This window comes from Accipiter gentilis, chromosome 3 (assembly GCF_929443795.1).
Source record: "Accipiter gentilis chromosome 3, bAccGen1.1, whole genome shotgun sequence".
In the NCBI taxonomy this organism is placed as follows: Eukaryota; Metazoa; Chordata; class Aves; order Accipitriformes; family Accipitridae; genus Astur; species Astur gentilis.
Window position 1 is genome coordinate 31,198,285 of NC_064882.1, and position 27,849 is coordinate 31,226,133.

General features: G+C 35.6%; 1 protein-coding gene across 6 annotated transcripts in view; it reads left to right on the top strand.

The window, feature by feature from the left end:
- Positions 1 to 27,849, top strand: part of LCORL (ligand dependent nuclear receptor corepressor like) — an 88,348-nt gene that overhangs the window by 35,992 nt on the left and 24,507 nt on the right. For 3 of the 6 annotated variants that reach the window (XM_049835107.1, XM_049835086.1, XM_049835078.1), the window contains exons 3-6: positions 1,126 to 1,205; positions 1,473 to 1,602; positions 10,618 to 10,872; positions 20,506 to 20,596. In XM_049835107.1, the coding sequence (XP_049691064.1) occupies positions 1,126 to 1,205; positions 1,473 to 1,602; positions 10,618 to 10,872; positions 20,506 to 20,596 (556 nt within the window). Of the gene's footprint in view, positions 1 to 1,125; positions 1,206 to 1,472; positions 1,603 to 10,617; positions 10,873 to 12,035; positions 12,353 to 20,505; positions 20,597 to 22,019; positions 26,087 to 27,849 lie in introns of those variants that run through there. The other 3 variants (XM_049835097.1, XM_049835127.1, XM_049835117.1) reach the window with 3 other exon arrangements.

Consider the following 27,849-nt stretch of genomic DNA (forward strand, 5'->3'; position numbering starts at 1 on the left):
GAGGACCTTGGTGTTGTAATTAATCAGGTTTGTATTCACCTGTGATACTCGTGCAACTAGGATAGTGTAGGAAGAGTACTGTCTACAGATTAAGGAAGTCTGGTGTAAATGTAAAAGAAAGGCATCATCTTGAGATCTTGGTCAGCCGTGTTCAGGAAACAGTTGTTCAAGTGAGAATGGTGCGGAGAAGATAGGGTTGACTCTCAGGAGAGAAAACTGGGCAGACTAGATTAGCCTAGCAAAATGAAGCGTAAAGGGGGGATTAATGATATTCTCCATAAATACATCAAAGTCCTAAATACCTAAACAGTTACTGTTCATGGGTATAAGAACAATGTTGCCACAAAAGCAAACTGGAATAACTTGCTGTGAGTAAATTTAAACAAGAAATGAGAAGGTTAATTTTAACTATTAGCACAGTTGGTTTGGGAAAAGCTTTAAAGCAATTGGTGGTTTGGGAAGAGAAGGGTATGCAGTGGAAAACTCTAACTTTTAAAATGGAGTTTAATAACTTGTTTAAAGAACACAGATGGTGTGTCTCCATTTGCTAGAAGACTGGACTTGATATACGTAATATGTTTAAGTCGTATATTCCCTCAAGACCAAAGTACATCTTCTGATAAAACATGTAAAGTTAAAGTTTTCCAAAAATCAAGTGCTACAAGTGAGTATAGTGTTTTGGTTTACCTGTAGTGATGGTATCGAATCAATTAAAATATTGTAAGTACAACACGTGTAGCTCAAATGGTGAGGAGTCCATATCCTAATTCGTAGTTCAGTTTACTACAAGTTTGCACGCTTTTGTTAAAAGGAACAATGACTGGAATTCAGAGCTTTATTTACAGTATTCAGATGCCTCCAGTAACTGTTATAGGTAATCAGTTGAAATGCATGAGTTTACCTTTCCTTTTAAGAAAGGTGCCTTCTGCTATTTGCAGGTTGAGCCACGTGAGGCAGACAAGACTTTGGAAATATCTTAAAAATTGAATACTGCTGACTACATTGTACCAATAAATGCATATTGGATTATGATGGAGTTTATTTAAGAGAATTGTAGGATGAGTATTTTGTTCTCAAAATTCATTTTTACTTGTTTAAAACATCTAGCTTTTTTCTTCTTTTAAGACTGTGAGCCAGAAGAGCTAACTGACTGGTCTATGGATGAGAAATGTTCCTTTTGTAACTTACACAAAGAAGCAGTCAGTGTAAGTATGAACATGATACCAAGCATGACTCCCCTCAACACCCAATTTTTGGTATGGAAGTAAGAATGGGAGAACTGAATTTTGCCAATAGGTTAATACTTCATTTTGACTTAAGATAGTTTGGCTCTGAGAGTGAAGTGGTTTGGCTTTATAGTAAATATCTTTTTAGCGGTTCTTTTTTACTCAATAGCTCGATAACTTAATTGTGTATTGTACTGCCAGTAGACTGACTTCTGAAAGATGTTACATTCTTCATATGTCTTCTAGGATCGTGCATCAGTTATCGGTTCTTCACAGTCAACGCCTACAGAGGAACTGTCATCTCAGGGCCAGTCCAACACTGATAAGATTGAATGCCAAGCAGAAAACTATCTAAATGCACTCTTTCGAAAGAAAGGTAATAAAAGCATGTCTTTTATATCAAGAGATATGACACAAATCTAGAAGAATCAAATGATTTAGGGTTGATGTTGATTAAGTAGGTGTTATTTATCTACTAAATGCTGTTTTTCTTCTTTATTCCTTTGATTTTCCTTAATCTTTTTCTTTGGTAACTTGAATCACCAAATGAAGCACTATTCTTCCTAATTGCCATTGCTGTTAGTCCTGTTGCATTGTGTGGTACACTCTTGAATCCCTGTTCATTATATATTTTTATCTTTTTTTATCATGAGCTGCTACTTTTTTTCATGGCAATTTCAGGTGCAATTCTCTAGAATTCTAAGCATTTAAATATTTTTTTGTTCCTAAACTTTCATTTCTAGTTTTCAGCAGGAAGACTGTTTTAGGTAAGAGAATGTCTTACAGATTACAAAATGGGATTTGTGATCTTCTCACACAAAAGCTGCTACTTCAAATACATCCAAGTCAAAGGTTTAAAATTCTTGTCAAAATATGGTATTTAGTAGCTCATTGATTCTTTGACTATCCTTGTTCTTTGGCACTCAGCAAGTTATAGCAGTACATGAGTGACTGACAAGTCAGCTTGGTTCATGTGAGGTATTTAGCTAGTCACTGTCAACAGCAGCAAAAATATTCATTTTCTTCCTTAAATTCCTGTGTAAGTAATGTGAATGCAGCACTGTTCAGTAACTACAACTTTCTTGGCTTTAGTAGGTGTAATTGGATGTCAACATAGCTGACTATGACTAGGGTGACAGCCTTCTCTTGCTCTAACAAAGAATTAGAGAGAGTCAGACACATTCTCTTCCTTCACATAGGTGGGAGAAAAAAACAAATTTAACTTTCTTCCCTTACCCTGCTGTAGCAGGAAGAGATTACTATGCCCTTGAACATGGGGTGACTGGGATCTTCTGTATGGAGTATCTGTCTGGTCAGCCTACACTTTGCTTAGGGCTTTAAAGAAGTTTAAATGGAGTGCAACAGCACTTTGAGTCCATCTTCATTCCTCGGCTTTCTTTAAAACCAACTATCTTCCATTCAAAATAAAACATCCAGTGAAGTTGCGACCTCATTACTTCTGAAATTCTTATAATATTTTCATTGCAGGCCTAGCTGCATGGCATCTCCCTAGACAGATGTATTAATTCCTTCAAGTTTCTACATTCTGAGATATTTTTTTTTTTCTTGGGTCTCGATGTACAGTGTTTCTCAACATTTGCCTGCTTTATGCTTCTGCTGGAGATGCTGGGTTTTGATACTCCTTGAGAGGAACTTTTATCATGGGAGAAGTGAAACTTGGCATGACCTCACCTTACCAGAGTGACTTCTGTGAAGTTTTTCACAAAGAGCATTGGCTTTTAACATCTTCCTTAGGTTTTTTTGATCTGCCAGATCAGTAATGCTAGGTTAAAAAGGTTTTGTCTATAGAAAAACAAAACCAAAGTCTTTTCCAATTGTTCTTATGATTCTCTGAAGGACTTGTGTATTCCTACGTAAGAGGTACTTTGCTGAAGAGTTTTCTAAGAATATTACTTCAGTTCAGGTTCCAGCAAAGTCTCTTAAGTTGTTCAAATTATGGGAAGTGAAAAGGAAAAAAAATTTTGTATCTGCAAAGGGCATGTGAAACCAATTTATGAGGTATTTCAGTAATTGTGTTGGCTTCGTAGAAGTAAGATGAAGAGTTTTATGAGGAAAATCCCAAGTCTGCTTTCTGAGTTTTTGTAGGTTTTTGAGATCAGTTAGCAACTGAAAAAAGGAATAAAAAAAAAGTCAAGTAATTGTTTAGCTAAGGAACAGTTTTTATACCTGGTACTAAAACAGTTTCCCTTTAATTGTCAAAAAAAAAAAAGAAAGGTAAAATTCTTGGCTGGCTGGCTTTAAAATGGAAGTAACACTTGTTTCACTTATTTTGGTTGCAAACTCCTCAAGATCATATACTGTCTCTTACTATTGTAACTAGCATGGTTTCATTTAGAGCCTCTGAACAACTTCTGAGACTAGTGAGCAAATTGGAAAGTTGCGTTTATTGGTCTCATTATCCTTTTATTTTAGAGCAAGGTAGTATATGGCTGGGGTTTTTGATTTGCAGACTGGTTTTGGGGTTTGGATTTTTTTTTGACATCAGGAAACTAGTTCAGAAGATCTTGAAACATGCAGCCATGTTATATCACTGTCTACAGCATACAACCTTCAGGCATTCGTAGATGAGGATTTGTCTCTAGAATCTCAAACAAAGATGATTCCTCTTTCCTTTTAAGAGGATGATAGAATTACTGCCAAGATTGGTAAACTCTTGAGAGGCTACAAGTAACAAAGCCTTCCTATTAGGAGCCTATCTTCACTACGTGTTAGCGAAAGACCAGTTTGGTAGGCAGTTGTCTGTAGAAAAGGCCTATCCTCAGTAGACGCTTCAGTAAAGCCAAAGTAATTTTTTGTCATCAAACGTTGATTGTTTCCATTAAACAATGTATCTGAAACCCAGATGCTTGCTTCCTAAGTATGACATCTCTCTTTACCCATTTGGTGTTGTAGAGTAGCCTGTGATACTTTTGCACTTGCATAACATTAAAACACATCCATTTTCTTTCTTCAAAGAAGCAGTTATGAGGAAAAACCATGATGTGCTTTAAAAAAATACATATTAGTCTCTTCTGGTTTTTTCCTATGAATACTACAGACTGTGGCATATATGATTATCATTAAAAGGCAGAACTATAGTTGTTTAAGAGCTTAATCACCCATTTTGATCACGGTTTAATAATTTTCTGGGTTTGTAGTGACTCACATTGTATGTTCTTGGAAGCTTTTTTTTTATGTAGTATTAATGTGACCTTTTAAAACAAAACCAACAAAATATAAAAGGTTATTTAAATACATTCACAGTTGTGGATCAGGTTCTATCTGCAGGACATGATCTGCCAGAAGAAGAAACCTGAAAAGCTTTTGTAGAAATTAAGGAATTGAGACACAAAATTAGAGGGAGAAAATGGTCAGGATGACCTGAATCTTTCCAGATTCTCTGAGCAGCTCTGTCAAGTATCCTCAGTGCCATGTTTTCCATACCAAAATAATTTCCCTCTAAGCTTTTTGAAGTTCTTCCTTGTTTCTAGGTATCTTTCTCGCATTCTAAAATATTTCCATTCATAACTATGGCTTTCTTACACCATACCATATTTAACTGTGAGTTCTCCTGTTCTTTGCTTAGTTATATCTCAGATACATAGATGTCACGAGCTGGTTATGATTCTGGCACAATGTATATGTAATTTGGCAAACCTATGAAAATGTGATCTTGCACACATAATCTCAGACTACAAAAAAGTGTTACTTTCTGAGGTGTAGTTTTGCAATGTGGACACTACTTGATCCAATACCTGCAGTTCCTTTTTATTAATAATTTTAAGAAATCTAATTTGTCCTTTCAAAATCTGGAAGGTTTTCTGTAAGAACTGTCACAGCTTGTGCAGTAAACTTGTATGACATCTTTGCTATCCCTCTTCCTCAAGTTCATCAGGAAAGAATGTTTAGCAGGATTTCAGCTGCTTTCATAAGGAAGTAAAACATACTTTTTGTGTTGACTGCCTGCCTGCCAGTGTTACTGAGTTCTGAATTTCTTGGTAATTTTCAACTACTTTTAAGAAAATCCTTAGAAATATGACTGTATGTAATGAAAATTACCATCTGAGTAGAGGAAGGAAAAACATTGAATGTTTACAAGAACGGAAAACTAGGGTGAACTTCGCCCTTATTCCCAATGTTTGTTGACCAGTCAAGTTAACTAAACTAATCATGATACATGGCTCAGAATAAATTGCTGTATTCTGTTTTTAACTTGCTGGTGACCTGACTGAGCTGAACAGGTTTATGAGTAGAGCTAAGAATATTGCTGGAACAGTTTGGTAGCTGTTGAGGTAGGGTGGTTCTAGAAAGCATGGCCTTTTTGTGAAAAGGGGAGAGCTGGAGTGAATACAGGAAACATGCTGATAGGCAACCAGGTGTTCTTCATTCTGCTGCTCACACAAGAGGATTGTAAGGTACAAGGAGGGCTGTGATTCCCTGCTGATTTCCACTGCAGGAAGAGAGAAGAGAAATTAAGTCACTATTGACTTCTTAATGAAAAAACACTGTTTTTCAAGAAATAGAATACTATTGTGAAGCACTATTTTGGGAACTTTTAACTCCTCGTCCATTGTCCTGCCAAATACATGTGTAAGTCTGAACTATCAGTTAAATCAGTTCTTAGATTGTGCATTGCAGTCTAATGATCACACATAGCATTAATGTACAGAATAGTTAAGGGTATGGATTTGAATATTTAAATGAGGAAGTCTTAATCCTAAATGTGAGCTTGGAATTAAAATAAATCATTGCAATTAGTTATAATTACACATCATCTCTATTACTGCCTTCTCTTGCATTCTGACTGTAATCTTGACAATCACAAGAGAGATTATATCACACAAATGTGTCATTTAACCTTCTCTTATCCTAATAATATCAGGAGGTCTACAGTGATCTGCAAGAAACTAGAGGAACATCAGAGCTACCTTTTACTCCAAATCCTTAGAGACTGTTCTGCTGGGTTTGAAGTAGTATGTATGTACATACATGTTCCATGGAGTAAATGCAGCTGCCTTGTGTTTTAAATCAATTCTGTGAAAAACAGAAGTTTAAACAGATGTAGGCGTGTAGATCTAGAACTTTGTAAGTAGCTATAATCATGACTCCTAATAAAACATCTTAGAATAAAGACTTTTTAGGTCATACAAAGTATATCTGGTGCCATCTGCTGATAACAATTAAGAAATATTTGCCAGTGTTACTAAGCTCAGAGACCCAATACTTTTCTTACCCCAAAATATATTAAATTGCATTTAAAATCTGTATATGACTAATTACAAATTTCCCATGTGTAGCGAAACTTTTTACCACTGTGAACTTAAAATTACAGGTCTCTACATGTTTTCATTGCATACTTATATAATAATACAGACTTATAGCCATTGAACATAAGTAATTAGACTTTATATAATACACTTCAAGTGTGTGTACCCTATCCTGATCACTGAGGAGTCTTATACTGATAAAGCATTATATAAAAGTTGCATTTACCCTTAAAAAGTCTATTTTCTTTAAAAAATGTACAGTTTGTAAAAAGAAAATAGTATATGAAACCATATAACTCTTCTTTTCTTTGAATATCTAACATCTCTCTCATTTCTGTTCTATGTCCTTGGGAGAGCTGTGGGAAATTATTTCTAACTTAAAAATACTCCAAGTTACTTCTTAATACAATTATTACTTCATAATACACGTTATGCATCCACAGCTTTATTCTATATTAGGAAGCAAAGTGGCGTTAATAGGAATGGATCAAGAGCAGCTTTCCAGTACCTCTGAGGAGGTTACTGAGAAGGCAGGGTCAAAATCTTTCCAATGTTGCATAGCAGGACAATGGAAGATTACAGACAAATTGAAATGAGAGGTTCTTTTTTACGTAAGGAAAAATGAGGACACGCAAGCAGTGGAACAGGCTAATCGGGGAGGTTGTACAGTCTCCATCCATGGAAGTATTCAAGACCTAACTAGATAAAACCCAGAGCAACCTCATTTGATCTCGTAGTCAGCTCTGCTTTGATCAGGCAGTTTTACTAGAGACCTCCCAAGGTCCTTCCAACATGAATTACGATTAAATCACACAATAGAACAGTTGATGTGATAGCAACACTATTTGCATTTATGGCAGTTAAGCTTAGACTGACTGTGTGGTCTAGCCCTGTTGAATCTGCATTAGCAGCAAAAGCACTTGAGATGCACCCCTGGAGCACATCTTCCAGATAATAGGCTCTGAGATACTTCCCTCCCACTCCAGTATTACCTTTTTAGAGTAAACTAACTTAAAATCTGTAAACTGTCAGTAGCTGTAGCGGTTGAATATGCGAGAAATTTTGCTGCATTTATTCTCCCATAGGGAGCATTTGGAAATTATTATTAGAAGAAAAAAAATTAAAGAAAATAATATAAGAGGAAAAAAAAAAGTCTTTTGTTATTCCAACTAGGTCAAAAGATGACTTTGCTCCTAATGGAAGAAGTAGGCTTCTCCTGCAAGTGTCTAAAAGCGATTCATGCTTGGATATTACCAGTGTGAAGATTCTAAAATGGAATAGAAAGGCAATAGAAACTTGGCAGTTCTGAAGGAGTTTTGTCTTGCAGTTTTATAATAATTGATGCTAGGGATGGTGATTAATAAGCAGAAATTTATTCCAGGCGGTTGTGTTTTCCAGTTAATGGTAGCCATCCCCTGTGCTTTATGATCCTTTGCTTTTTAAGTGCACAGATCATACCAGTATGTAAAGTAACTGTCTTTCCCATTTCCACTGATGATCACTTGTTCTTCAGAAATCTTCAAAGAAGTTTTTCTTGGGTGCATGCAACAAACTAATTTCTCTTTATAATCAGGGTTGTTCCAAACCAGGTATCTGGTAGACTATTCAGTGTTGATGAAGTTTCACATATTTCATTTTGTATTAGTTTCTTGATTACTGGCTGCCAGATTTTTGTTTGCTTGTGTTTGGGTTTGTTTTTAACTACTGACCAATAGCTTAGCTTTTCATTGTCTAAAGCTATGATTCCCCTGTCATGCAGACACTTACTTTTGTTCTTAGATAATTCAATTCCATCTCTAAACTTTCCTTGTTCTTTTGTTATTTTTTGCATCTACATTAGCATTTTTTCACCTATTGCCTTACTGCTTCAGTATCTTTTGTTGAATTTTTTTCTTTGCTCGTAAGAGTGTCTCTAGGATGATAAAATTCCAGTTGAACATTTATTGGATTCATTATTTAGGAATTGGGAAATACCAATAAGCAAAGAATACCTGTGCCTGGGTGTTACATGATGGGGAGATAGATTTTTTCTTTGTAGGTATCCTCCACCATTTAGAATTTTACCTCATATACCTCTCCTTTAAAAACTGCTATCAATTTTAGAAATTTTGGTAGAGATTGGTTGAAAGATTGTCAGAAGGTAGAGCTCCAACCATAAGCAGGCTTGTTTTGTTATGCCTTGGATAAAGTCTCATGAAGCCAAGGTGTCTAGCATATACTCAGTCTTTGAAGGTGTTGGAGCTTCACCTTATCTCATAAAGCATTACTGAAGGGCCAACCAAAAGGTATCGACAAGAAGCATCTGAACAGTCAGCTGCCCTCTTGTATGCTTTAGACAGCAGATCGCATATGTGCATGTTTGTAATTCCTTGCAATACTGTGTTGGTGAAAATAAATTCTCAAAACGGAATATATTTTGAATAAACGTGCAACAAAAAAAACCTAAACTTCTATGCATTCATCCTAAACTTTAGCAGCATTCTTTGGTATGTCTCAGTGGTCACTTTCTTGCTAGTAGATGGACAAAGCTTCATTGGCATAAAATGTTTGAGCAAATATGCTGTGTGATATTCCAAACTATCTATTAGGAAATTTATACTTTACATGCAAACATCTGCCCAGTCTAGTCCTTCAGTTTCTCCGCTTCCATGAAAACAAAACTCAGTTTATGGTCTCTCTTATCAGTTTCAGGCTAACTTAAGTATCCCGATAACTGCCACTGTGTCCTTTAGCATTTCTTTCAGGCAATCAAGGCTGACCTAAAAGCTAATTCTTCTGTATCACATTCATACTTTAAATCTCTATTCCTTCTTGATGAAAGGTTTCACTCATTACCTATGAACTCAAGGATGGGCAGTGGTTAAAACACTGAAAAAGATACTTTTGTTTTGTGTGTGTGTGTGTAGAGTTAAAGAAGGAAGAGTGGGATACTGAAATGAGTACTACTGCTGCCACTTTAAGGAAGAACATAGATCTTTGAGTATGGGCAATTGTACTTGTCTTGTGAAATGAAGTATTGCAGTCATCAATACAGTATTGCATTGATGATTAACACAGCCTACTCTAAGTGAGTTTCTGAATTACATTGTTACTTATGCTGAGTTATATATCTTTATTTTGTTGATCTTTCTAGTACTTTTATTTATATTAGGATTCTTTTTTCAGTGATTCACAAACTTAGTTTCAGCTGTGCTTGTTAAGAGGTTTAACTTTTTTCTAGCTGACAGTTAACATTAAAATAAAGTCATAGGTATCTCATGTTTGATCCTTTTATTATTTTTCTGTTTTTAAAACAAAACACTTCTTTCTGTGGGACTGTTACATACACAAACAAAAAATAGGGTACATCCAGTTTAGAATAGGAAATAAAGCTTTTCTCACAAATGCTTTCATTGGTAGCACTTTGAATATGTCCTGGAAATATCCTGAAAATCCTGTAAGGTTTTATAATAAAAAATTTACAACTTTACTGTAAAATTCAATTGCTTGTATACTACAGTTTGTATGGGACATTTCAATTAGCATCATATCAGTTTTGACATTCCAATCCTGAATCTACAATGGGGATTATAATCTAACATGTAGGTGAAAAAAATTTTTTCTTTTTTTTAAGATCAGCTCCTCAAAAGTCCAAATGTTTTATGTTATGAAAAGGACTAATCTATAGACCTGCACTTTAAAATTAATTAATTTCTTATAGTTGTTCTTTGAAAGTAACTTCTTTATGTATTAGTTCATAGCTTTATTTAAGTTTCACTATTTTTATTCAAAACTCCATTTTCAAAACTGAAAATGAACAGTCTGCAAATGAAAATTTGACTAGTAAATACAGATTCTGACTCCGATACTTGCATTATTTATCTACCCGCATGGTTTTACTTGCATGCTGTGACAGAGGGATAAGGTAAAAATTACTGGTATGTGCTAAACATGTTCTTCCAAGTGACCTCCAGTTAGGAATTCTCATAAGAAAAACTTCCTAGACATCTGAATGTGTTGAATACATGTGTACTTACTACACACAATTATTGTGCTTATAGGAATTTCTTTATTTAAAGTAATTAAATTTGGTTTTTTTAATACATCTGTTGCCTTTGGTGTTGTGTTTTTTTTTTTATTCCTAGATCTTCCTCAGAACTGTGATCCTAACATTCCCCTAGTTGCTCAGGAATTAATGAAAAAAATGATCCGTCAGTTTGCGATTGAGTACATTTCAAAAAGTAGCAAAATTCAAGAGAACAGAAATGGTTCATCATTTGAACCAAGTCTCATATGTAAAAGTATCCAAATGAACCAAACGGAAAACTCCCTTCAGGAAGAACAGGATAGCCCTCTAGACCTCACTGTGAATCGAACTCAAGAACAGAATACTCAGCAAGGTAAATTTCTGTATCTGCTTATCTGTGTTTTGCTGTCATTTATTACCTTATGTTTTATTCTCTTAAAAAAAAGTGTCTGTGTCAAATATCTATGAGTTTTGTCTTTCCAAACTAGTAATCAGTATATAGGGAAAAAAAATTATGCTATGTGATTAAAATAAGGTTTAAGGAAAATTGGCATTGCATCAATTTAACACTTAAAGGAAATTCATACATTTTCCTTTAAACACCAGGTAAAATGTTATAAGATAACTTTAAAATAAACCACCCCCCACATTCTTTCTAGAAACATTTTTTATATTGCGTGTTAGCAGATAACACACGCACTCATAAATGAGAATATTTAAGTGGCACTGGAATTTCTCAGCTTTCGAATACTGAATCTAAGTCAGCTCAACTGTGGTTGTCACAGGTAACAGTGGTTCAAGATTTTGTTGAAGAAATGGCTCTTTAAGAACTGCTTTCTGAGAAAAGAGAGAAAGATACTGGAATTTCAGAGAGCAAAGGTCATTCTGTCTGTGTGAGCCCTTAAACACTTTGATTCTTTAAATACAGACTGTTTAGAATGGTGGAAAGAAGCTTAATTTAGGAGGAAATTTCCATACTTCATGCCTTAATCATTTTAGATCAGCGCAACTTTCTTAATTGAGAGTAAAGCTAGAAAAATAAAAATCTGTCTCACTATCATTTACAAGAAGGAAATAATTTCTTTGCCTCAAGGAATATTGCTGTCCAAAACTGATAACAGTAGAATCACAAGAGTGTTTTGGACTTTGAACTTGATTTGGATTAGCAGCTGTTTTCAGGAAGGGTTGTAACTGTCATGTGTGACTAAAAGCAGTGGCAAAAGCAGCTTTTGTCTTCTACAGATAAAAGGGTGCATGTTAATCCAATGATATTGCAGACCAAAGGGAAAAGTTTACCTGTATGTCACATATCATAGTAAAAAAGTTGAGAAGGTAGAACTGCAGAACTAAGGTTTTTTTAATAAAAAAAAATACACTAGTCAGAATGAAAGCAGATTTTCGTATGTGTGTGCTTAATGATGCAGTCATTTAATTCGGTGACACGTCCTTTTGAGGGGGGAACTCTGACATGGATTTACCTTGCTAAACATGCCTATTCTGGCTTAAATTTTAAGCATCCTTTCTCTTTAACAGCAGAAGCCTTAAGAAATTGTGGAATTCCTGCTTTTATTCTGCATGGTCAGCAGAAACCAGTTCATGCCTGGGTTTAGCAAATACCTTGTGCAGATTAAAACCTGAGAAAATATCTGTTGTGTTTTGACATACCTCTGCTATGGATAAATTACAGATTTTAGAGATTTACAATTGGCCAGGTTGATGTATGTTTCTTTTGCAAGGGCAATAAAAAGTACTTTCCTGATATCAGAACTATAGCCTGTTGCTTACTTCAACAGCTGGTTATAAAGAACAACTAGTTTTAAATGTCCATGAGGGAGCAAAGTCCCCAAAGACAGGTTCTGGTCCTCGCTGAGCCCAAATAAATCTAAGGAATGAAAGGGAAGTCAGAGGGTGAAAGGGGCAGGGACAGGAAGAAAGTTCTGCTGCCAGCCTCAGCTATTGGAAAATCCATTGATCTTTTGTCGAAGAAAAAATTGGTGTCGAGAGGTTGAGGTATTTAAATCTTTTTTATATCATTTGAATTTCTTATAATGAGGCTAAACAGCAAGTTTAGAAATGTGTGTCTTCAGCGAAAAATCTGGAGCTAAAGTAAGTGCTCAGCATGCATGGTTTACAACATAAAACTTGTATACTGTGTAAGATACTATAGATTCTCTGAACTTGCACTGCCATGTTTGCTGGAGTGCTTTGCAGACGTTAAAGATGGTAGCCTTGCTGTGAAGTTTAGAGCTACTGAAATGAAAGGAAGTATTGAAGCAAGACAGTAGCTGGAGAAAGGTTTCAAGCCATCTTATCTTATCTAGCAGGGAATTTGTATTGCATTTCCCATGAACATATCCATTTTGAGCTTTCTAGCTTTCCACTGTAGTGGTAGCAACACAAGCAAATAAGGTCAAGACAGGAAAAGTCAGCCTGCTCTTTTTATTTGCATTGTGTTCTAGGTGCAATGATTCATGAAAAGTTCTTTCGATTAGGTATTGTCAAGGACTATGTATTGTTTTTCTACCTACCCCTCACTTCTGTCCTTTTCCCAAAGAAAGCTTAGATATATTGAAGTGTTACATGCTTACAGGAGGGAATTGTAAAATTTTTTTAATTGTATTATTTTTAAAAATGCATTATTCTGTATTTAACATAATAGTCAGTGTCGAGACTCGCAAAAGCTGTAGCATGGTTCCCTTCTTAGTAGTGTCTTTTAATAGTTGTGCAACTCTCTTTATTATTTGCTATTTGTAATTCCTGTTATAATTTCCAAATGAAGTGGCGGTAACAGAGTAGGAAGTTCAAATTTGTGCATTGCTCTGATGGATCCTCAAAGTTGAAATCTTTTTAATTCAAATCCTGTGAAGCAGATAATGACCTAAATATAAATACTTCAGGTTCATTTTCTGTTTAGGCAGGTGCTTTGTATTTATAGTAGTCATCTTTAAAATGAATTAACTAAATAATAAAATAGTCTTGTTCCTTTACTGTGGCAATAATTCTTGGACTTAAGTTGAGAGGAAGGAACAAGCTTTATTTTCCAGATCGCTAGAAGCATTCTTCTTTTTTGCCCTGAGCAGATTTAAGCTAAGTGCTAGCTCAATACTGAAAAAAAGATTCCACCACTGAAGATGTCTGGATGATCTTATCTTCATTTAAGAAAACTTACTTTCCTCCAGTATCTGTGGGCCATCTCTGAAGTACTCCCAAAATATTCAGGTCTGACACTTCCAGAGCTGATACCCCTGTGTATTGGGTTTACATGGCAAGGTTTTGGTAGCTGGCAAGGGCTGTAGGGGTTCAGAAGAGGCCAGGGGGCTGCCCTGTGCTAGGCACAGCCAGCTCTACAGCAGACCCACAAGAGGCCAAAGTGGAGCACATCAGTGAGGTTTGTGGTGCCTCTGTGGAAACATATTTAAGAAAGAAGAAAAACTCTGGACAGGCAGAGGAGTGAGAAACAGCAGGGCGAACAAGGTAAGGGAAGGATGTGCTCCAGGCACCAGAGCAGGTCTTTTCCTGCAGCACACAGAGGACCACAGTGGAGCAGGTATTCCCATGCAGCTCATGGAAGAGACCACTCTGGAGCAGATATTCACACTGCAACCCATGGAAGACCCCACACTGGAGCAGCTGGATACTTCCTGTTAGGAACTGTGGTCTGTGGAGAACCCACAATGGAGCAGGGGAAGAGTGTGAGGAGGAAGGAGCTGTAGAGAGGACTTGTACTGACCGTAACCCCCATTCCCAATCCTGCCTGCCTACCTGGAGATGGGGACAGGTAGAGGAGTTGGGAGTGAAGTTGAGCCTGGGGAAATGTGTGGTGGGGGAGTGCTTTAATTTTTGTCTTGTTCTCATTATGCAAATCTATTTTAATTTGCAATAAATTAAATTTTCCCCAAGTCTGTTTGGCCTGTGATGGTAATTGGTAAGTGATCTCCCTGTATTTATCTTGATGACCTCTTTCATCTTTTCTCCCCTTCCCTGTGTTGAGGAGGGGGAGTGAGAGAAGAGCTGGGTGGGGTACGAGCTACTGGTCAAGGTCAACACATTGCACCCCTGGTACTGAATCATTCAGTACTGAGTATTTAAGCATTGACATCCAGGTGTGTCCAGCTGGCACCTGATTGACAGCACAGTCCCAAATTATGCTCTGCTTTCTTCTACATGTGGAAGTGTGGTAACTTAGCAGGGTGGTTTAATTCCTGTGCACCTTGCTGGTAACTAATCAGGCAGTTACTTCACTGTCAGTCAATTAAAAGCAACTGTCTCCAGAAATACCTGTATCTTGCTCTTTTTTTTTTTTTTTCTAATCCATTAACTCTAAGACTGCCCAAGCCTTGGAAAGAATACTCTGTATAGCAAAAGAAAACTTGTTTTACGTGCACTGCATCTAACAAAAATAGGGTGGTATTATATATTTTTGCAATATGATTTGTCTTCCAAACTAAGCCAATGAAAAAGCAGCATCTGTGCAGAATAAAACATTGAGTGAGGAACAGTCTTGGAATATCTTGCAGCAGCTTACTATTTTCTTGTGCAGTCATGATGCCAAGCTCTTTGGGGAGTGTTCCCAGCAGCAGCCAGCTTTGATGCAGAGGCTTCTTTCCCTTGATAGATACGGGAGAGTTGATCACTCTCAAGCTGCTAAGCAAAGTGATTTGCAAGAGGCAGAAGTATAAACTGTACAAATAAATAATCTGTTTAGCCACACACACTTATTCCTGTTGCTGTATCTTCTAGGAAGAAACATAGCAGAAAAATGCAAGAGAATTTGCGTAATTTCCTTGTTTCATTGATCCATCATAGATTGGAAGACATCAGAAGGTAGCTGGCAATGTGTGACATTTTGCTGCATGAACTTTTTACAGCTATCCCGTAGCTTTGTCATTGTTGTTATCGAAGAAGTAAGAAAAATAAGGATAACCAAGTAAAAAATTCTGTTTAAATGATTTAAAATAGCATTTTATTATCCAGTTTAACAATGTGCATGTGATTTCACCAAAATTTGTAGCAAAATAAAGACTTCTGAATAATGGACTAGAATTTGGAAACAATTCAATTTTTGAGAAGTGGTTTCATATCTCTTGAAAATCCACACTGAAGTTGTTATGGCAACTGGGATTACAGCATGTGTGGCCTCTTGATTGCTACATTCAGGGCTACTGAAAGAATTCCAAACATTACTGAGAATGACCTTTTATTTTCGTAATATACTGTTCTTACCATATGTATTGGGCAAAAAAACTATGCTTTTTGAAGGTACGTATATTATATTCCCAAAGATAAATTGTATGAGCTGTAAACCTATTCAGGAAACAGTTTGTTTAATACTTCTGCATTAAAAGGTCCTCCTAAAAAGATACATTTTTGAGGGGAGTAGGTGTTTATGTCTTCCTTGTCTGCCGTGGTGGCTAACAGCCAAGCACCTTGTCAGATGCTTGTTTGCTTGTGCGCCTCTGTGGTACAGGGGAGAAAATGGGAAGAACAGGAAGGACAGCTCACGAGTTGAGATAAGGATGTGGTCATTGCTTACTGCTTGCCATCATGGGCAAAACAGACTCTGCTTGGGGAAAATTAACTTAAATTATTGCCTTTTAAAATAAATATTTAATTATTAATTCGGGTGGTGGAAACAAAAAGACACATTACAATACCACCTTTCCTCCCCCCTTTCCTAGGCTCAGCTTCACCTTCCCTTGTGACTACCACCACCCCTGTGGTGTAAGGGAAATGGGTATGGGGTGTCACCACTCTGTACCTAATGGTTTCTTTCTGCCATTTTCCTCTGCCATTGGGTTTCCCTCTGCTGTTTTCTCATTCTTTTTGTTCCCTTTTTCTCTCTCTCTATCTGGCACTTTTTGCCCTTTCTGAAGTATGTTTTCCCAGAGGCTCTGCCCAAAAGGCTGCTGGGCTCAGCTGTGCCCTGCAGTGGGTCTGTTGGAACTGGCTTGAACTGTGTCCAGCACAGGACAGCCCCTTGCCTCCCCTCACAGGTGCTGCCAAGCCCTTGCCATGGACACCCAAAATATAGCCATATACTTTTCATCTGGCAGTTTTTCATTTTACAAAACAGCACATTAGGTCAGCAAAAAGGGGCTAGTCAAAGCAGTAGTTAAGTAGCTAAAAGGCTTTTGCATTCTTACTGACAGTTCTCTGAAAATATTTTTCCATGGGCAGCAGCACAGAAAAGAGCCAGCAAAAGGCAAGGCATCATAGGGAAAGGTGTTGAAGACAAGACAGTTTCATTTTATTGCCATGAAAAACCTTATCAAGGTTTACCACAGTATGATGGATAAGGTAAAGGGAGAGTTTTTACTTACTAAATCTCACAATATTAGAACTAGGCAGGGCTTGCTGAAACTTCTTAGAAGAGAAAAACAGATAACAGCAGCTTTTGCGCAGCAGTTTGTGAACATCAGGAAGTGCTGTGATAGGAGGTTGTGGGGATGGACAGCATCACTGTGTTCAAAAAAGGCCTTGGGCAACTTCCCAGCTAACAGAATCAAAGCCAGAAATTAAAGCTAGAGTAGGCAGGGATGAACCTCTGAGATCCCTAATCCAATGCTAGCAGCTACTGGGAAAGCAGGAAAGGAATGAGCTGCAGGTAGTGGCCAGGCTGATGTACTCTCCTGTGGTAGGAGTGGAGTTTTTCCCACGACTGGAGACTGGGTAGAGAAGGTTGTCTGACCTAAAAAGGTAGTTCATAAAAGCTGGTGAGAGGGTTTCTGAAACTGAATAAAAAACAGAGAAGTTTGCTAGAATCAGTACAGAAATATCAATTGTAGGAACTCAAGGCTGACTCATACAGTTTCTGTTACTTGCTCTTTCCCCTCTGTTTCTCTAACATCACTAGTCTGGAGGAGTTTCAAGTGATTGTGGTCCTGATTATTTTGAAGATGACCTTTGATTACACTTAGTTATATCTTGATATTGCTGCACCTGATGATCTGGTGCTGAGAAGCAAAGGCCAGAGGTTGAGCCATTTCTTTGAAGATCAAAATTATTTAATTTGCAGAGAAATAACCTCCTTAGAAGACCATGAGCAGCAGACCTGAAAAACTTCTAATAATTTTTTTTTCTATATTATCCGGTGTTACATAGTATTGTTTATGAAGACTGTTGTCTTAATAGTCATGGCTTCAGCTGAAGAATGGGAGTAATTCCATGTCTTTAATTAAAACCACCTTATAGAATGGGTTTTCTGTTCCTGATGTTGTTCAGTTCCTGTGTAGAATTCTTGCCTAAATACCCCTTTTGAGTGATTTGATAGAAAATAGAAAGTTCTGGTTCAGTTTAAAAAAAACCCTATTCCTACCTTGCAAGTAACAGGTTTTCAAGGTTCATTATCCACCTGTAGGATGCTTTTTTGCAAACTTTTTGGTCCTGTACCTAATGAACCAAGGTGAATGTCTCTACTGTGTATATGTACGTACATGCATTTTATTAGGGAGCATTTCATTATGTCTTGAAGCTTTATAGCAAATGCTCTCACTTTCCTACCAATTTTAGGTGCTCCTTCATTATAATAATTGATACTGCTACAAAGCAGGAAGAGCTACCAAAACCAGGAGCTACTGTGTATTTTTAATGAATCTTTTTGACCTGTCAGCCCTTTCTGCATCAGTTTTGGGGGTTTTGTGGTGGTGTGGGGTTTTTTTGTTTGTTTGCTTTTTAATTGGAGCAAAATCACTGAATAAAAGCCTGGTGTGTGGTGATTTTATCTGGTATCTTGTACATATATCAAATTTCTTGCATGGTTCTCTTTCACTCTTTTTACTGAGGATCATCTTCCCATAAAGCATTGTCTTCAGGGAGGTATCATATACTTAATGAATTTGTTTGCTGTGTTGGATAAACCAGCTGTCTTGAACCCGAAATGACTCCTCAGTTCTTGTTACCTTTTGGAGGACCAAAATGTATCTAATTTTTTGTTTCAGGGGCCTGCATTTTTCAGTACTGTGTTCTTTTTAGTCATTTTTCAACTTATTGGTGGCCTTGTATTGTCAAAGCCAGTTCTGAAAGATTGGAAATGAAAATTGCTTTGGTTAGATTTCATTATGGAATCTTGCAAGAGGCTTTGGGTTTTGGTTGTTAGGCTTGGGGTTTTTTCCTAAAAATCTAGTTAGCTTCTATTTTTTTTGTAGATTGAATAGAGATAGACAATTAGTCCTTCATAACTTGATGAGTTGTGAACTTTGAAGTTTTTTTTCAAGTGAGCATGTCCAGTGATCTCTTCCAAACCTTTTTATCATAGTGCCTGTGAATATCAACTGAAGATGGAGAAACTGTTGTGAAAGGAAACACACAAACACTTAAGAAAGGGAGATGTATGACTGACAGAACACAACAGATAAAATCTGTCTGTTACGCAGGACTCGGGCACATTGTGAGCTTAGGGATTTGGGATGTTTTACAGCTGGGTAGGCCAAATAGTCCCTGTAGAATATTTCTGTAGTGTTTTTAATTGGCTGTTCCTTCTGGAATATCACTGCATCAGAAGGGATGATTAACATTAACTAGTCCTTCCTTTAACTTTCTTCAGAGTTAAGGAAGACTTTGAAAGGAACATAATCAGGAGAAAAGGAGCATCTTTGACAAGTGGCAAGTTTATAAATATTTTTCCCTTATGCTCACTTACGATGCTACTTTTTTGTCTCTGCTCTTCTTCAAATAATACAAAGTAGTTGAGGAAAAACACTAAAAATTTGTTAAAACCAGTCCAAAACAAATAGCTGCATTTATTATTACATAAAACTGTATTTCTGTGCAGTATCAGTATAAAGGAGAGTTACCCTAACAATTTTTTTGACTTCTTATTCCAAATGTTGGCATTTGGACTATTCAGCCAATGCATCATGTCTGCATTTGAGGCTGTGGGAAAATATATACAGTTAATTGATGTTTTAGAAATAATATGCAGTAACATGAAAATGACACTAATGTAAAAAGGGCTAGTATAAGGTTGCTTGTAGAGTTGAATGTTGAGCTACATGTTGAAACTCCAAATTGGATTCACAGAGCTGAGGCACACAAAACAGCCCAAGTTTGAAACAGTGATCCAAGGAAGAAAAATATAAAATTAAATATATTTAGGGGACTTATATATAATTTAAATGTAATTTAAAAAAAAAACAAAAACAACAACAGAAAACTAAAAGGACTATTTCAGGTGCTAATCAGTTTCTTTAATTTTTACTGTTTTTAAATATTGATTTTTAAAAAATGCATTTTTCTATTTCAATACTTTATAAACTTCAACAGCCAACTATAAATCTTAAATTTAACATTTGCCAGTGACTTAACAGAGTGGACTCCCACCCCAGTTTAGGTCTTTCAATTTCTCTGGTTTCATTATTACATACATGTGGGGGCGCAGCAGGGGGAATATGTATAAACAAACTATTAGAACCGTTAATGACATAGGTCTCGTCTGCTTAAAACTCTATAATGGGCTCAAGCTCTCTTCCCAGTTACTGGGGTCTCATCCATTAACCCAGTCTGGTCTCAAAGCTGACCCTGCTCTGATGAGGAGGTTGGTCTAGAGACCTCCTGAGATCACTAGTAGCCTGAATTATCCTGTAAACCTGTGATATAGTTATGTCAATTTTAACTTCAGTATCAGGCTTGTTTGTTTACAGTATGTAAATATGAGTATATGAATAATAACATCAAGTGTGTTGCTTTGGTTGCCTTGAAAGTAAACAGTACAAAATATATGCATATGTGATTTTTAGGAGAGCAGCCACATGTTTCTGTTCCAGACAGTCTCTTCTTTTAAATTTTATTATTTCTGAATGTTTTTTTCCTTAATTTTAAAAAGTTTTGTTACAAATCAAATATATAAAACCATTTGCTGATGGCTGACACTGTTAAAGGAATAAGATGTCAGAAATTTTACATGATAAAGTAACTGCTTAAAAATTGTGCTATAGGTACAAACATTTGCTAACAAAATTTTTGAGATCGTCCTTAAACAACTGCTGTCATCACTACTCGTTCTTTGCAGGGGATGGAGTGCTAGATCTCTCTACAAAGAAAAGCGCAAGGTTAGAAGAACCAAAATATGATCCATTGTGTTCTGAAAACTCAGTGTCTGGGTAAGCAACGTTTAGGACTCTCTTTGGCTTATGTAAAAAAGACAATCCAGGTTTCTTTTCTCTGAAGCCAGGTTTTATGTTCATAACATATTTGTATATACTGACACACACATGTGGTTCCTATTTTGCTTTCAGAAGAATTTTTGTCACTCATAAGTGTGTGTCTACGTATATATCATATGTTTCATTTGTCTTTTTCCTTTTTTTTCTGTTTAAAGAAAAGTTATCAGAACAATCACCAAACTTTAGTTCATGTTACTAAAAATGAACTGAAAATTGATTACATAACACATTAAAAGTAATAGGATAGTAGAAGAAAATGTAAATATATTCTTTCGGAGTTTATTTAGGAAACTTCAATTTTGGACAAAAAATGACCACGTTAATATTTAGATTTAAAATATTCTTCAACTAACATGAACAAGTTAAATGCTTATTATCTATAACATTCCTTAATAAGAGAGAGAGAGAGCAAGCGCGCGAGAGAGCTCTTAATCATCATACTTATACTTACATCATGGTTCTGACTATGGTGTGTGGTGGCAAATGGTTAAATTTCTTTATTCAGCAAGAAAAATGTTATTGGATCTGCTGAAAGCTACCATAGAACTAGTGAAATGCATTGTTTTGTTGGATTTTTTTATGATCTTGGCATCGTCCCATCCACTAGCCATAGCAGGACCCTTTTTGTCACCTGTACGTCTTATCAAATAACTTATTACAAATAGGACTACGATAGCAGTATTTGTTGAATGATGTAAAATTGCATTTTATTAATTTGCTGATACGAAAAAGTTTTAAAATGAGTATGACTTTGTAATTAGAGAGTTGTAAATAGTGGCTAGACGTTTTTAAAACTGTGTTTTAATTTGCCAAAATGGACTTGATTGTTAACTACAGCACTTTATCTCATTGTTGTAGAAAGCCTAGTTTTGTGTAAGTCTGGGATGTTTGTGTGTAGTTACGTACTTATTGCTGCAAATTTTCTATGAGGGGGTTGACTCTTTTATTACTTGTTTAGCGGTAACGTCACGTTTCTACTAACAAAAACTCCTTCAGGATTTGGGTATTTAATGGAACGTTAATTGTATAATTAAATTTATAACAGTGTTGCTCTGCAAGCATGTGAACAAGGGAATATAGCAAGCACATGAGAATATTATCAAATACTGAGCTAGGATATAAAGTTCTTGGAAGGGCTGCTGTAGAAGCCACCGTATGATTTTTGACGCACTGTCCTACCAGAACTGTAACATTTTGCTAGGATAATCATTTAACTACCACATCTCAAAGGCTTAAAAGTATCAGAAGCAGTGATGTTACCGAAGCAAGGAGTATAATAAAGGAGTGGACCCTTCCCTTCCATAGCTGTGTGAGAGTCTCTCATACATCAGTTTACCATCGTTTCATTCCATCCATCCAGGAGACTACACAGACACAGAGAGGACTATGTGGAAAGAAGTGCTGAGTTTGCAGATGGTTTGCTCTCAAAAGCTTTGAAAGACATTCAGTCTGGAGCACTGGACATAAATAAAGCAGGCATACTTTATGGCATACCTCAAAAAACTTTACTTCTCCACTTAGAAGCCTTACCAGCAGGAAAGCCTGCACCTTTTAAAAACAAAACTCGAGATTTCAATGATAGTTATTCATTTAAAGACAGTAAAGAAACTTGTGCAGTCCTACAAAAAGTAGCCTTGTGGGCAAGAGCTCAAGCAGAGCGCACAGAAAAAAGTAAACTCAGTCTACTTGAAACCTCAGAATTAAAATTCCCAACAGCTTCCAGTTACCTCCACCAGTTAACTCTACAGAGAATGGTCACTCAATTTAAAGAAAAAAGTGAAAATCTACAATATGAAACTTCAAGTCCTACTGTACAATTAAAAATTCCTCAGCTAAGAATAAGTTCTGTATCCAAACCACAGTCTGATACTGCTGGTCTTCTGGATGTTATGTACCACGTTTCTAAAACCTCCTCAGTCTTAGAAGGATCAGCGCTTCAAAAATTGAAAAATATACTCCCTAAACAGAACAAAATTGAATGTTCTGGACCTGTAACTCACTCAAGTGTTGACTCCTACTTTCTGCATGGGGACCTCTCTCCTTTGTGTCTTAATGCTAAGAATGGGACAGTAGATGGAACCTCAGAAAATACAGAAGATAGTTTGGATCGTAAAGATAATAAGCAACCAAGAAAAAAACGTGGCCGCTATCGGCAGTATGATCATGAAATAATGGAAGAAGCAATTGCAATGGTAATGAGTGGGAAAATGAGTGTTTCCAAAGCACAAGGAATTTATGGGGTACCTCACAGCACTTTAGAATATAAAGTAAAAGAGAGATCTGGAACATTGAAGACTCCGCCGAAGAAGAAACTCCGATTACCAGATACTGGCTTATTTAATATGACAGATTCAGGGACTGGCAGCTGCAAAAATAGTAGCAAGCCTGTGTAGAATAATAGTTAGCAAATTGTTTTGTGTGTGTGTATGTATGTCTGTATACACACACAGTGTGAGAAATACATATGCTCACTCTGACAGAAAACGTGAAATTATACAGTTCAAAAACCACATACATGCCTTTTGAAAAATAGTTTTATTCAGGGTTTTCACTGTGGACAGAATTATAGAGTTGCTCACTTAATTCTGATAGTGTGTATTTAATATAATCCTTGTATAAATAGGTGAAAAGATTCAGGTTTTATTTAGTAGTCAATAGCATAAAGATGTTTTGGAAAACAAGTATTTGTCATGTGAAGCATAATTTTTAATTGGTGAAGAACCACTCTATCCATTCAATAATCCATCTTATTATGGAAATACACAACCAAGGGTTAGCAGACTTTTATACTTCACAGAATACTTGCAATAAATTGTAAGTAACTCAGATTATACAAAGCAAGGGATTTTTTTTAAAAAGCTAATTCCTTACAAGGAAGTGGATTTGTGAAGTATTAGTAGGATATAGTACATTCTGTGAAAGAAAAAAAGTTCATCGTTACTTAAGTATCCAATACAAGTAAGAAAAACATTTCATTAATAAAAATGTGTGTTTAGCAGGCATAAACTGCATTTTTTATCATTTTAAGAAAATTTTGTTGTTGGTTTAGAAAGAAATTGGTGTTTACAAAGTGTACACTTATGAAACCTGAGAAATTACTGTAGTTATAGAATTATTAAATATGAAATAAGATGGAATACTAAGAGCATAAAATAATTTAAACTTTAACATAATTTTCCTTTTTAGTTTGACAAATAAGGTAACTTGTAAGGTTTAAAAAGAAAGTTGGAATGCAACATAGAGCATGTTCATAATGTGCACAGAATGAGCTTGAGAATGGTTTGGGTTTGTTTGGGTTTTTTTGTTTAAATGTGCTGGTTAGTTGATGTTATGACTACTTAAAATTTATTTAAGGATTGTGTCACACTCCTATTGAAAAACCTCACTGTAACTGTAATGTATTTGCTGCTGTGACATTTCAAAACATTTTCAGTTTATCAAAATGAATACCAAGTTACATTATCATTTTGCTAATAACCAAATTTGCAGTTCAGGGTCTTGATAGAAATACAAATATTAAACAGTGAAGCTGTTTTGAACTTTCAGTAATATAAATTCTTTATAAATTTGGTATTTAGAAGTTAGGCAGTTCACTTTAAATACGTAACTTTTAATAGAATTTAAGGGAGACCAATTACCTTCATATTGCAGTTTTTACATGAATTTCAAAGTATTCACATTGGACTTGATATCATACTTAATTTTTTTGTGTAATATCACAAAGTATATGTCTACATATGAAGAATGGGGGCTTGCTTCATACATTCAATATTGAACATCAATGCCCTTTTCCTCTCAAAATGTAATTTTTTCTGTATGCATCTAATTTGGCATAGAAAAAGACTTTTCTCCAACTTTTATACATTTGGTGCACATGCATACATTTTTTTCCCCACTTAAATTTGCATGTGTATAGGTTAATTATATAAATGAAATGGGACATTAGATACATATGGGCCACATCAGGTAATCTGATTTATAAACTTGCCATTAAATTCAGTGGAGAGCATACTGCAATGTCGATGGCAAAATCTAGCCCATATTTATTTAACGCTACTGAAAAAAAACAACTTCCATTTTAAAACAGAATAATGCTTTGAAACTGCACAACCAGTGTCTCAGTTCTTTGGTCTCTCAGATCTATACTGAATCTTCTTCAGTGATTAAGGTTTACTTGCATATTACAGAATGAATCCTTTTCTTAAGCAGAACTGTACCTGATAACAAGGAGGTCACAAAACAGCAGACGTCAGGGTCATCTCTTATTTTAAAAGAATTAAGCCATATTTTGTGAGGGACGGAAGGATTAATTTGTGAATATATCCCCACAGAAAAACAAAGTTAAAAAAACCGTAAATGTTTCAAGATCTGTCTTTATACAGTTTTACTTGCAAAAATTTGGGACTTCAATACATTGCCTAATATTTGTACCATACTGATGTTTTCTACTTCTCAGACAATGTTATAAATTTGAGTCAGAAGTTTATATTGAAGGCAAGTTACAGTACTCTTTTTATATCATTTAAAAGATGACCTGACCAAAAAATTAACAGGATTCATAAAATCAGGGATCATTTTACTATTGACTTAACAGTACTCAGTAGTTTTGTATGTAATATTATAATTAATTTTCAACATTTTAGTACTTGTATTTATTTTTTGGTCAGAAATAGTATATTAAAATATTTTTTGATAGTTTATAGATGATACTCAACCTGTAAGTGTTTAAAGGAACAGAATTATTTGTTTCTAATTATTAGGCTAACCTTTGATTACACAACTAAGGAAAGGCAGGGAAATGTGTAAATTCTCCTTCCCCAATCCCTATGTATTCCATTAAATGTCATTTAAATTACACATTTTGAACTGTTTTATAAATTCAGTTACCAGTCACTACTTAGTAATTGACAATTTCTGAAAATTCCTGTTTCAGCAGAATTTTAAATGAAGGCGAAAGCAAGCCCTACATGCTTTCTACTTATTTGAATGTTTCTCAAGTATTTTATATTAAAAAACAGTGCCTCTGTTTTTAGAACTACTGCTCAGTAAAGCTGTTTAAACCATTTCTGGTAGCTAATGACAATTTTATATTAAATTGTATATTAACTTTAGTGAGACTGATTTTTTTAGTTGTTTACAGTACAAATACTTGTATTTGTTTTTTAATTGCAGTATTTCCATTGTCGCAGTAATTTAGTAAAACTCTGTGGCTGCCTTGATTTTTGACAGATTTTTGTTAACAACTGATTTTTAGGCAATTAGTTATATTTATGCATAAATCAATTGCACTATAATTCATGAATTATTTATTACAATATTTTCTAATGAATTCCATGTATTTGTCTTGTGTTGTAAATGTACTGTAATTCTGTTTCTTCTTTGTGTTGTTATATTCCTAAATCTGATTGTATGAATTTAATTGTTTAGTTAACGTGTTTCTACGTTGTAATTTGTAGTAAAGCACTTCAATGCTTTTGCACATAAATTTACAACACTGATGTGTGATTGATTTGCTCATTCAGTAAAAAAAAAAAAGAAAGAAACGAAAGCCTGTACACTGACTCATTTGACTTACTCCTGAGGCACAAGTTTATTAGCAGTGACATAAGATCAAGAACTGTACAAACTAAGCACATAATTACTAATTTACTATGATAATTTTATATATCAGAAATAATAGCTTTAAGAAAGGATGATTTCTCAGAATTGATGCATTATTCATAAATGAGAAGAAATCCAGAAAACTAATTTTATAACAATTACATCCTTTAGTTTGCAGCTAAAAATTATCTATTATATATTACAGATAATATATAGTGCTTTTTGAGGGATTTATTTACTATGTAAAGTGAAAACCCAAACATTTCTAGAAGACAAAACTTCTATAATCGTTCTCTGCTGTTCATATGAGTACTTGAAAGTATGTTCTGTTCCCAGTTTTGTTCCTGTTCCCGGTCTGCAAAGAAGTTGCTAGATTGATTTATCTTGTCTGTGGCTGAGACAACGGAGGATAGAACGCTAGGGAAGGACTTCTTTTAGGAGTCCTCTGATAGAGCTCTTTCCTCATAGTTTTTTGGATTTGTGGAGGAGGCAAAGGTTTACTTTTTTTATACATAAAATAATAAGCTGAAAGGCTAGTATTTAACCTTATCATGTCTCTGCCTTTGTGCCAGTTTTGGACTCCAGTCAATCCCCGCTCCATGGTATTAACTGCCCCTGTCCTCCAGCAGGGAAATAATGTCATTCCATGCTTAACTTTTGTCTTCAGAGATATTGTGCACAAAAGGTAGTGGGGGAGCAGTGCGTACTGATCCTCTTGCCTTTCAACCCCTCTATTTCCTAACCCCTCTCGCCCTCTTTTTTTGTAGGAAGTGTAAGACTGTTCTATGAAGGGAGTATGCAATTATGAAAGTGATGGCTCTTCCTTCTATGAAATTATTGTGTAAGCCTTTTATCTTGAGGATAGTCTAAACTACTGTGTGACAACACAAATTTAAAGGGCCATAGGAAGGAATTACAGGAAACTGAAATATAATTCCATAATTGTATTGAAAGGCTATTAAAAAATAGTTTGTTTAAATATATTTACAGCTCTACAGAGAGACCCTTTAAAGAAAATGTGTTGCTTTCATTTTTGTTTGCGTAATAAGCTCTGTTCCCAAATGGTGACCAAGTAAAGGGTTGATGTGTTTTCACAAACTTGGAAGATCATTTGGAATGTGGTACTATTACAGTAGGCTAGACGAAGTTAAGTTGTCTGTTAGCTTTAGAAACTAACACATGCCTAAAGGAAAGCAGATTATAGATGTTACACAAGGGCAGATAACCAGGAAAGAAATCATATTAGAAGGATATCCAGTATGTCTGTGATAACCAGGATATTATTACTTTATACAACAGGTTGATCTCCACATAGCAAATTCAAAGCAGTTTTGGGGCCTTTGGAAATTTTGGTTACTGACTTTGAGAAGGCTTTAGGGCTCTGGAAGTTTCTTCCAACAGTGAGCATATTTTAAATAGCAGTTATGGATAGAGATCCTCTACAATTAAAACTCTCCAGTGAAACTCCATTAGACATACCTTGCAAGTCTAGACAGACAGAAAGATACCTGTCTAGAGATTTGGTCTAAAAAGACTGTACTATAGCCATCTTTTTAGCAAATTCTACTTAACACACTTACTGTGATTTA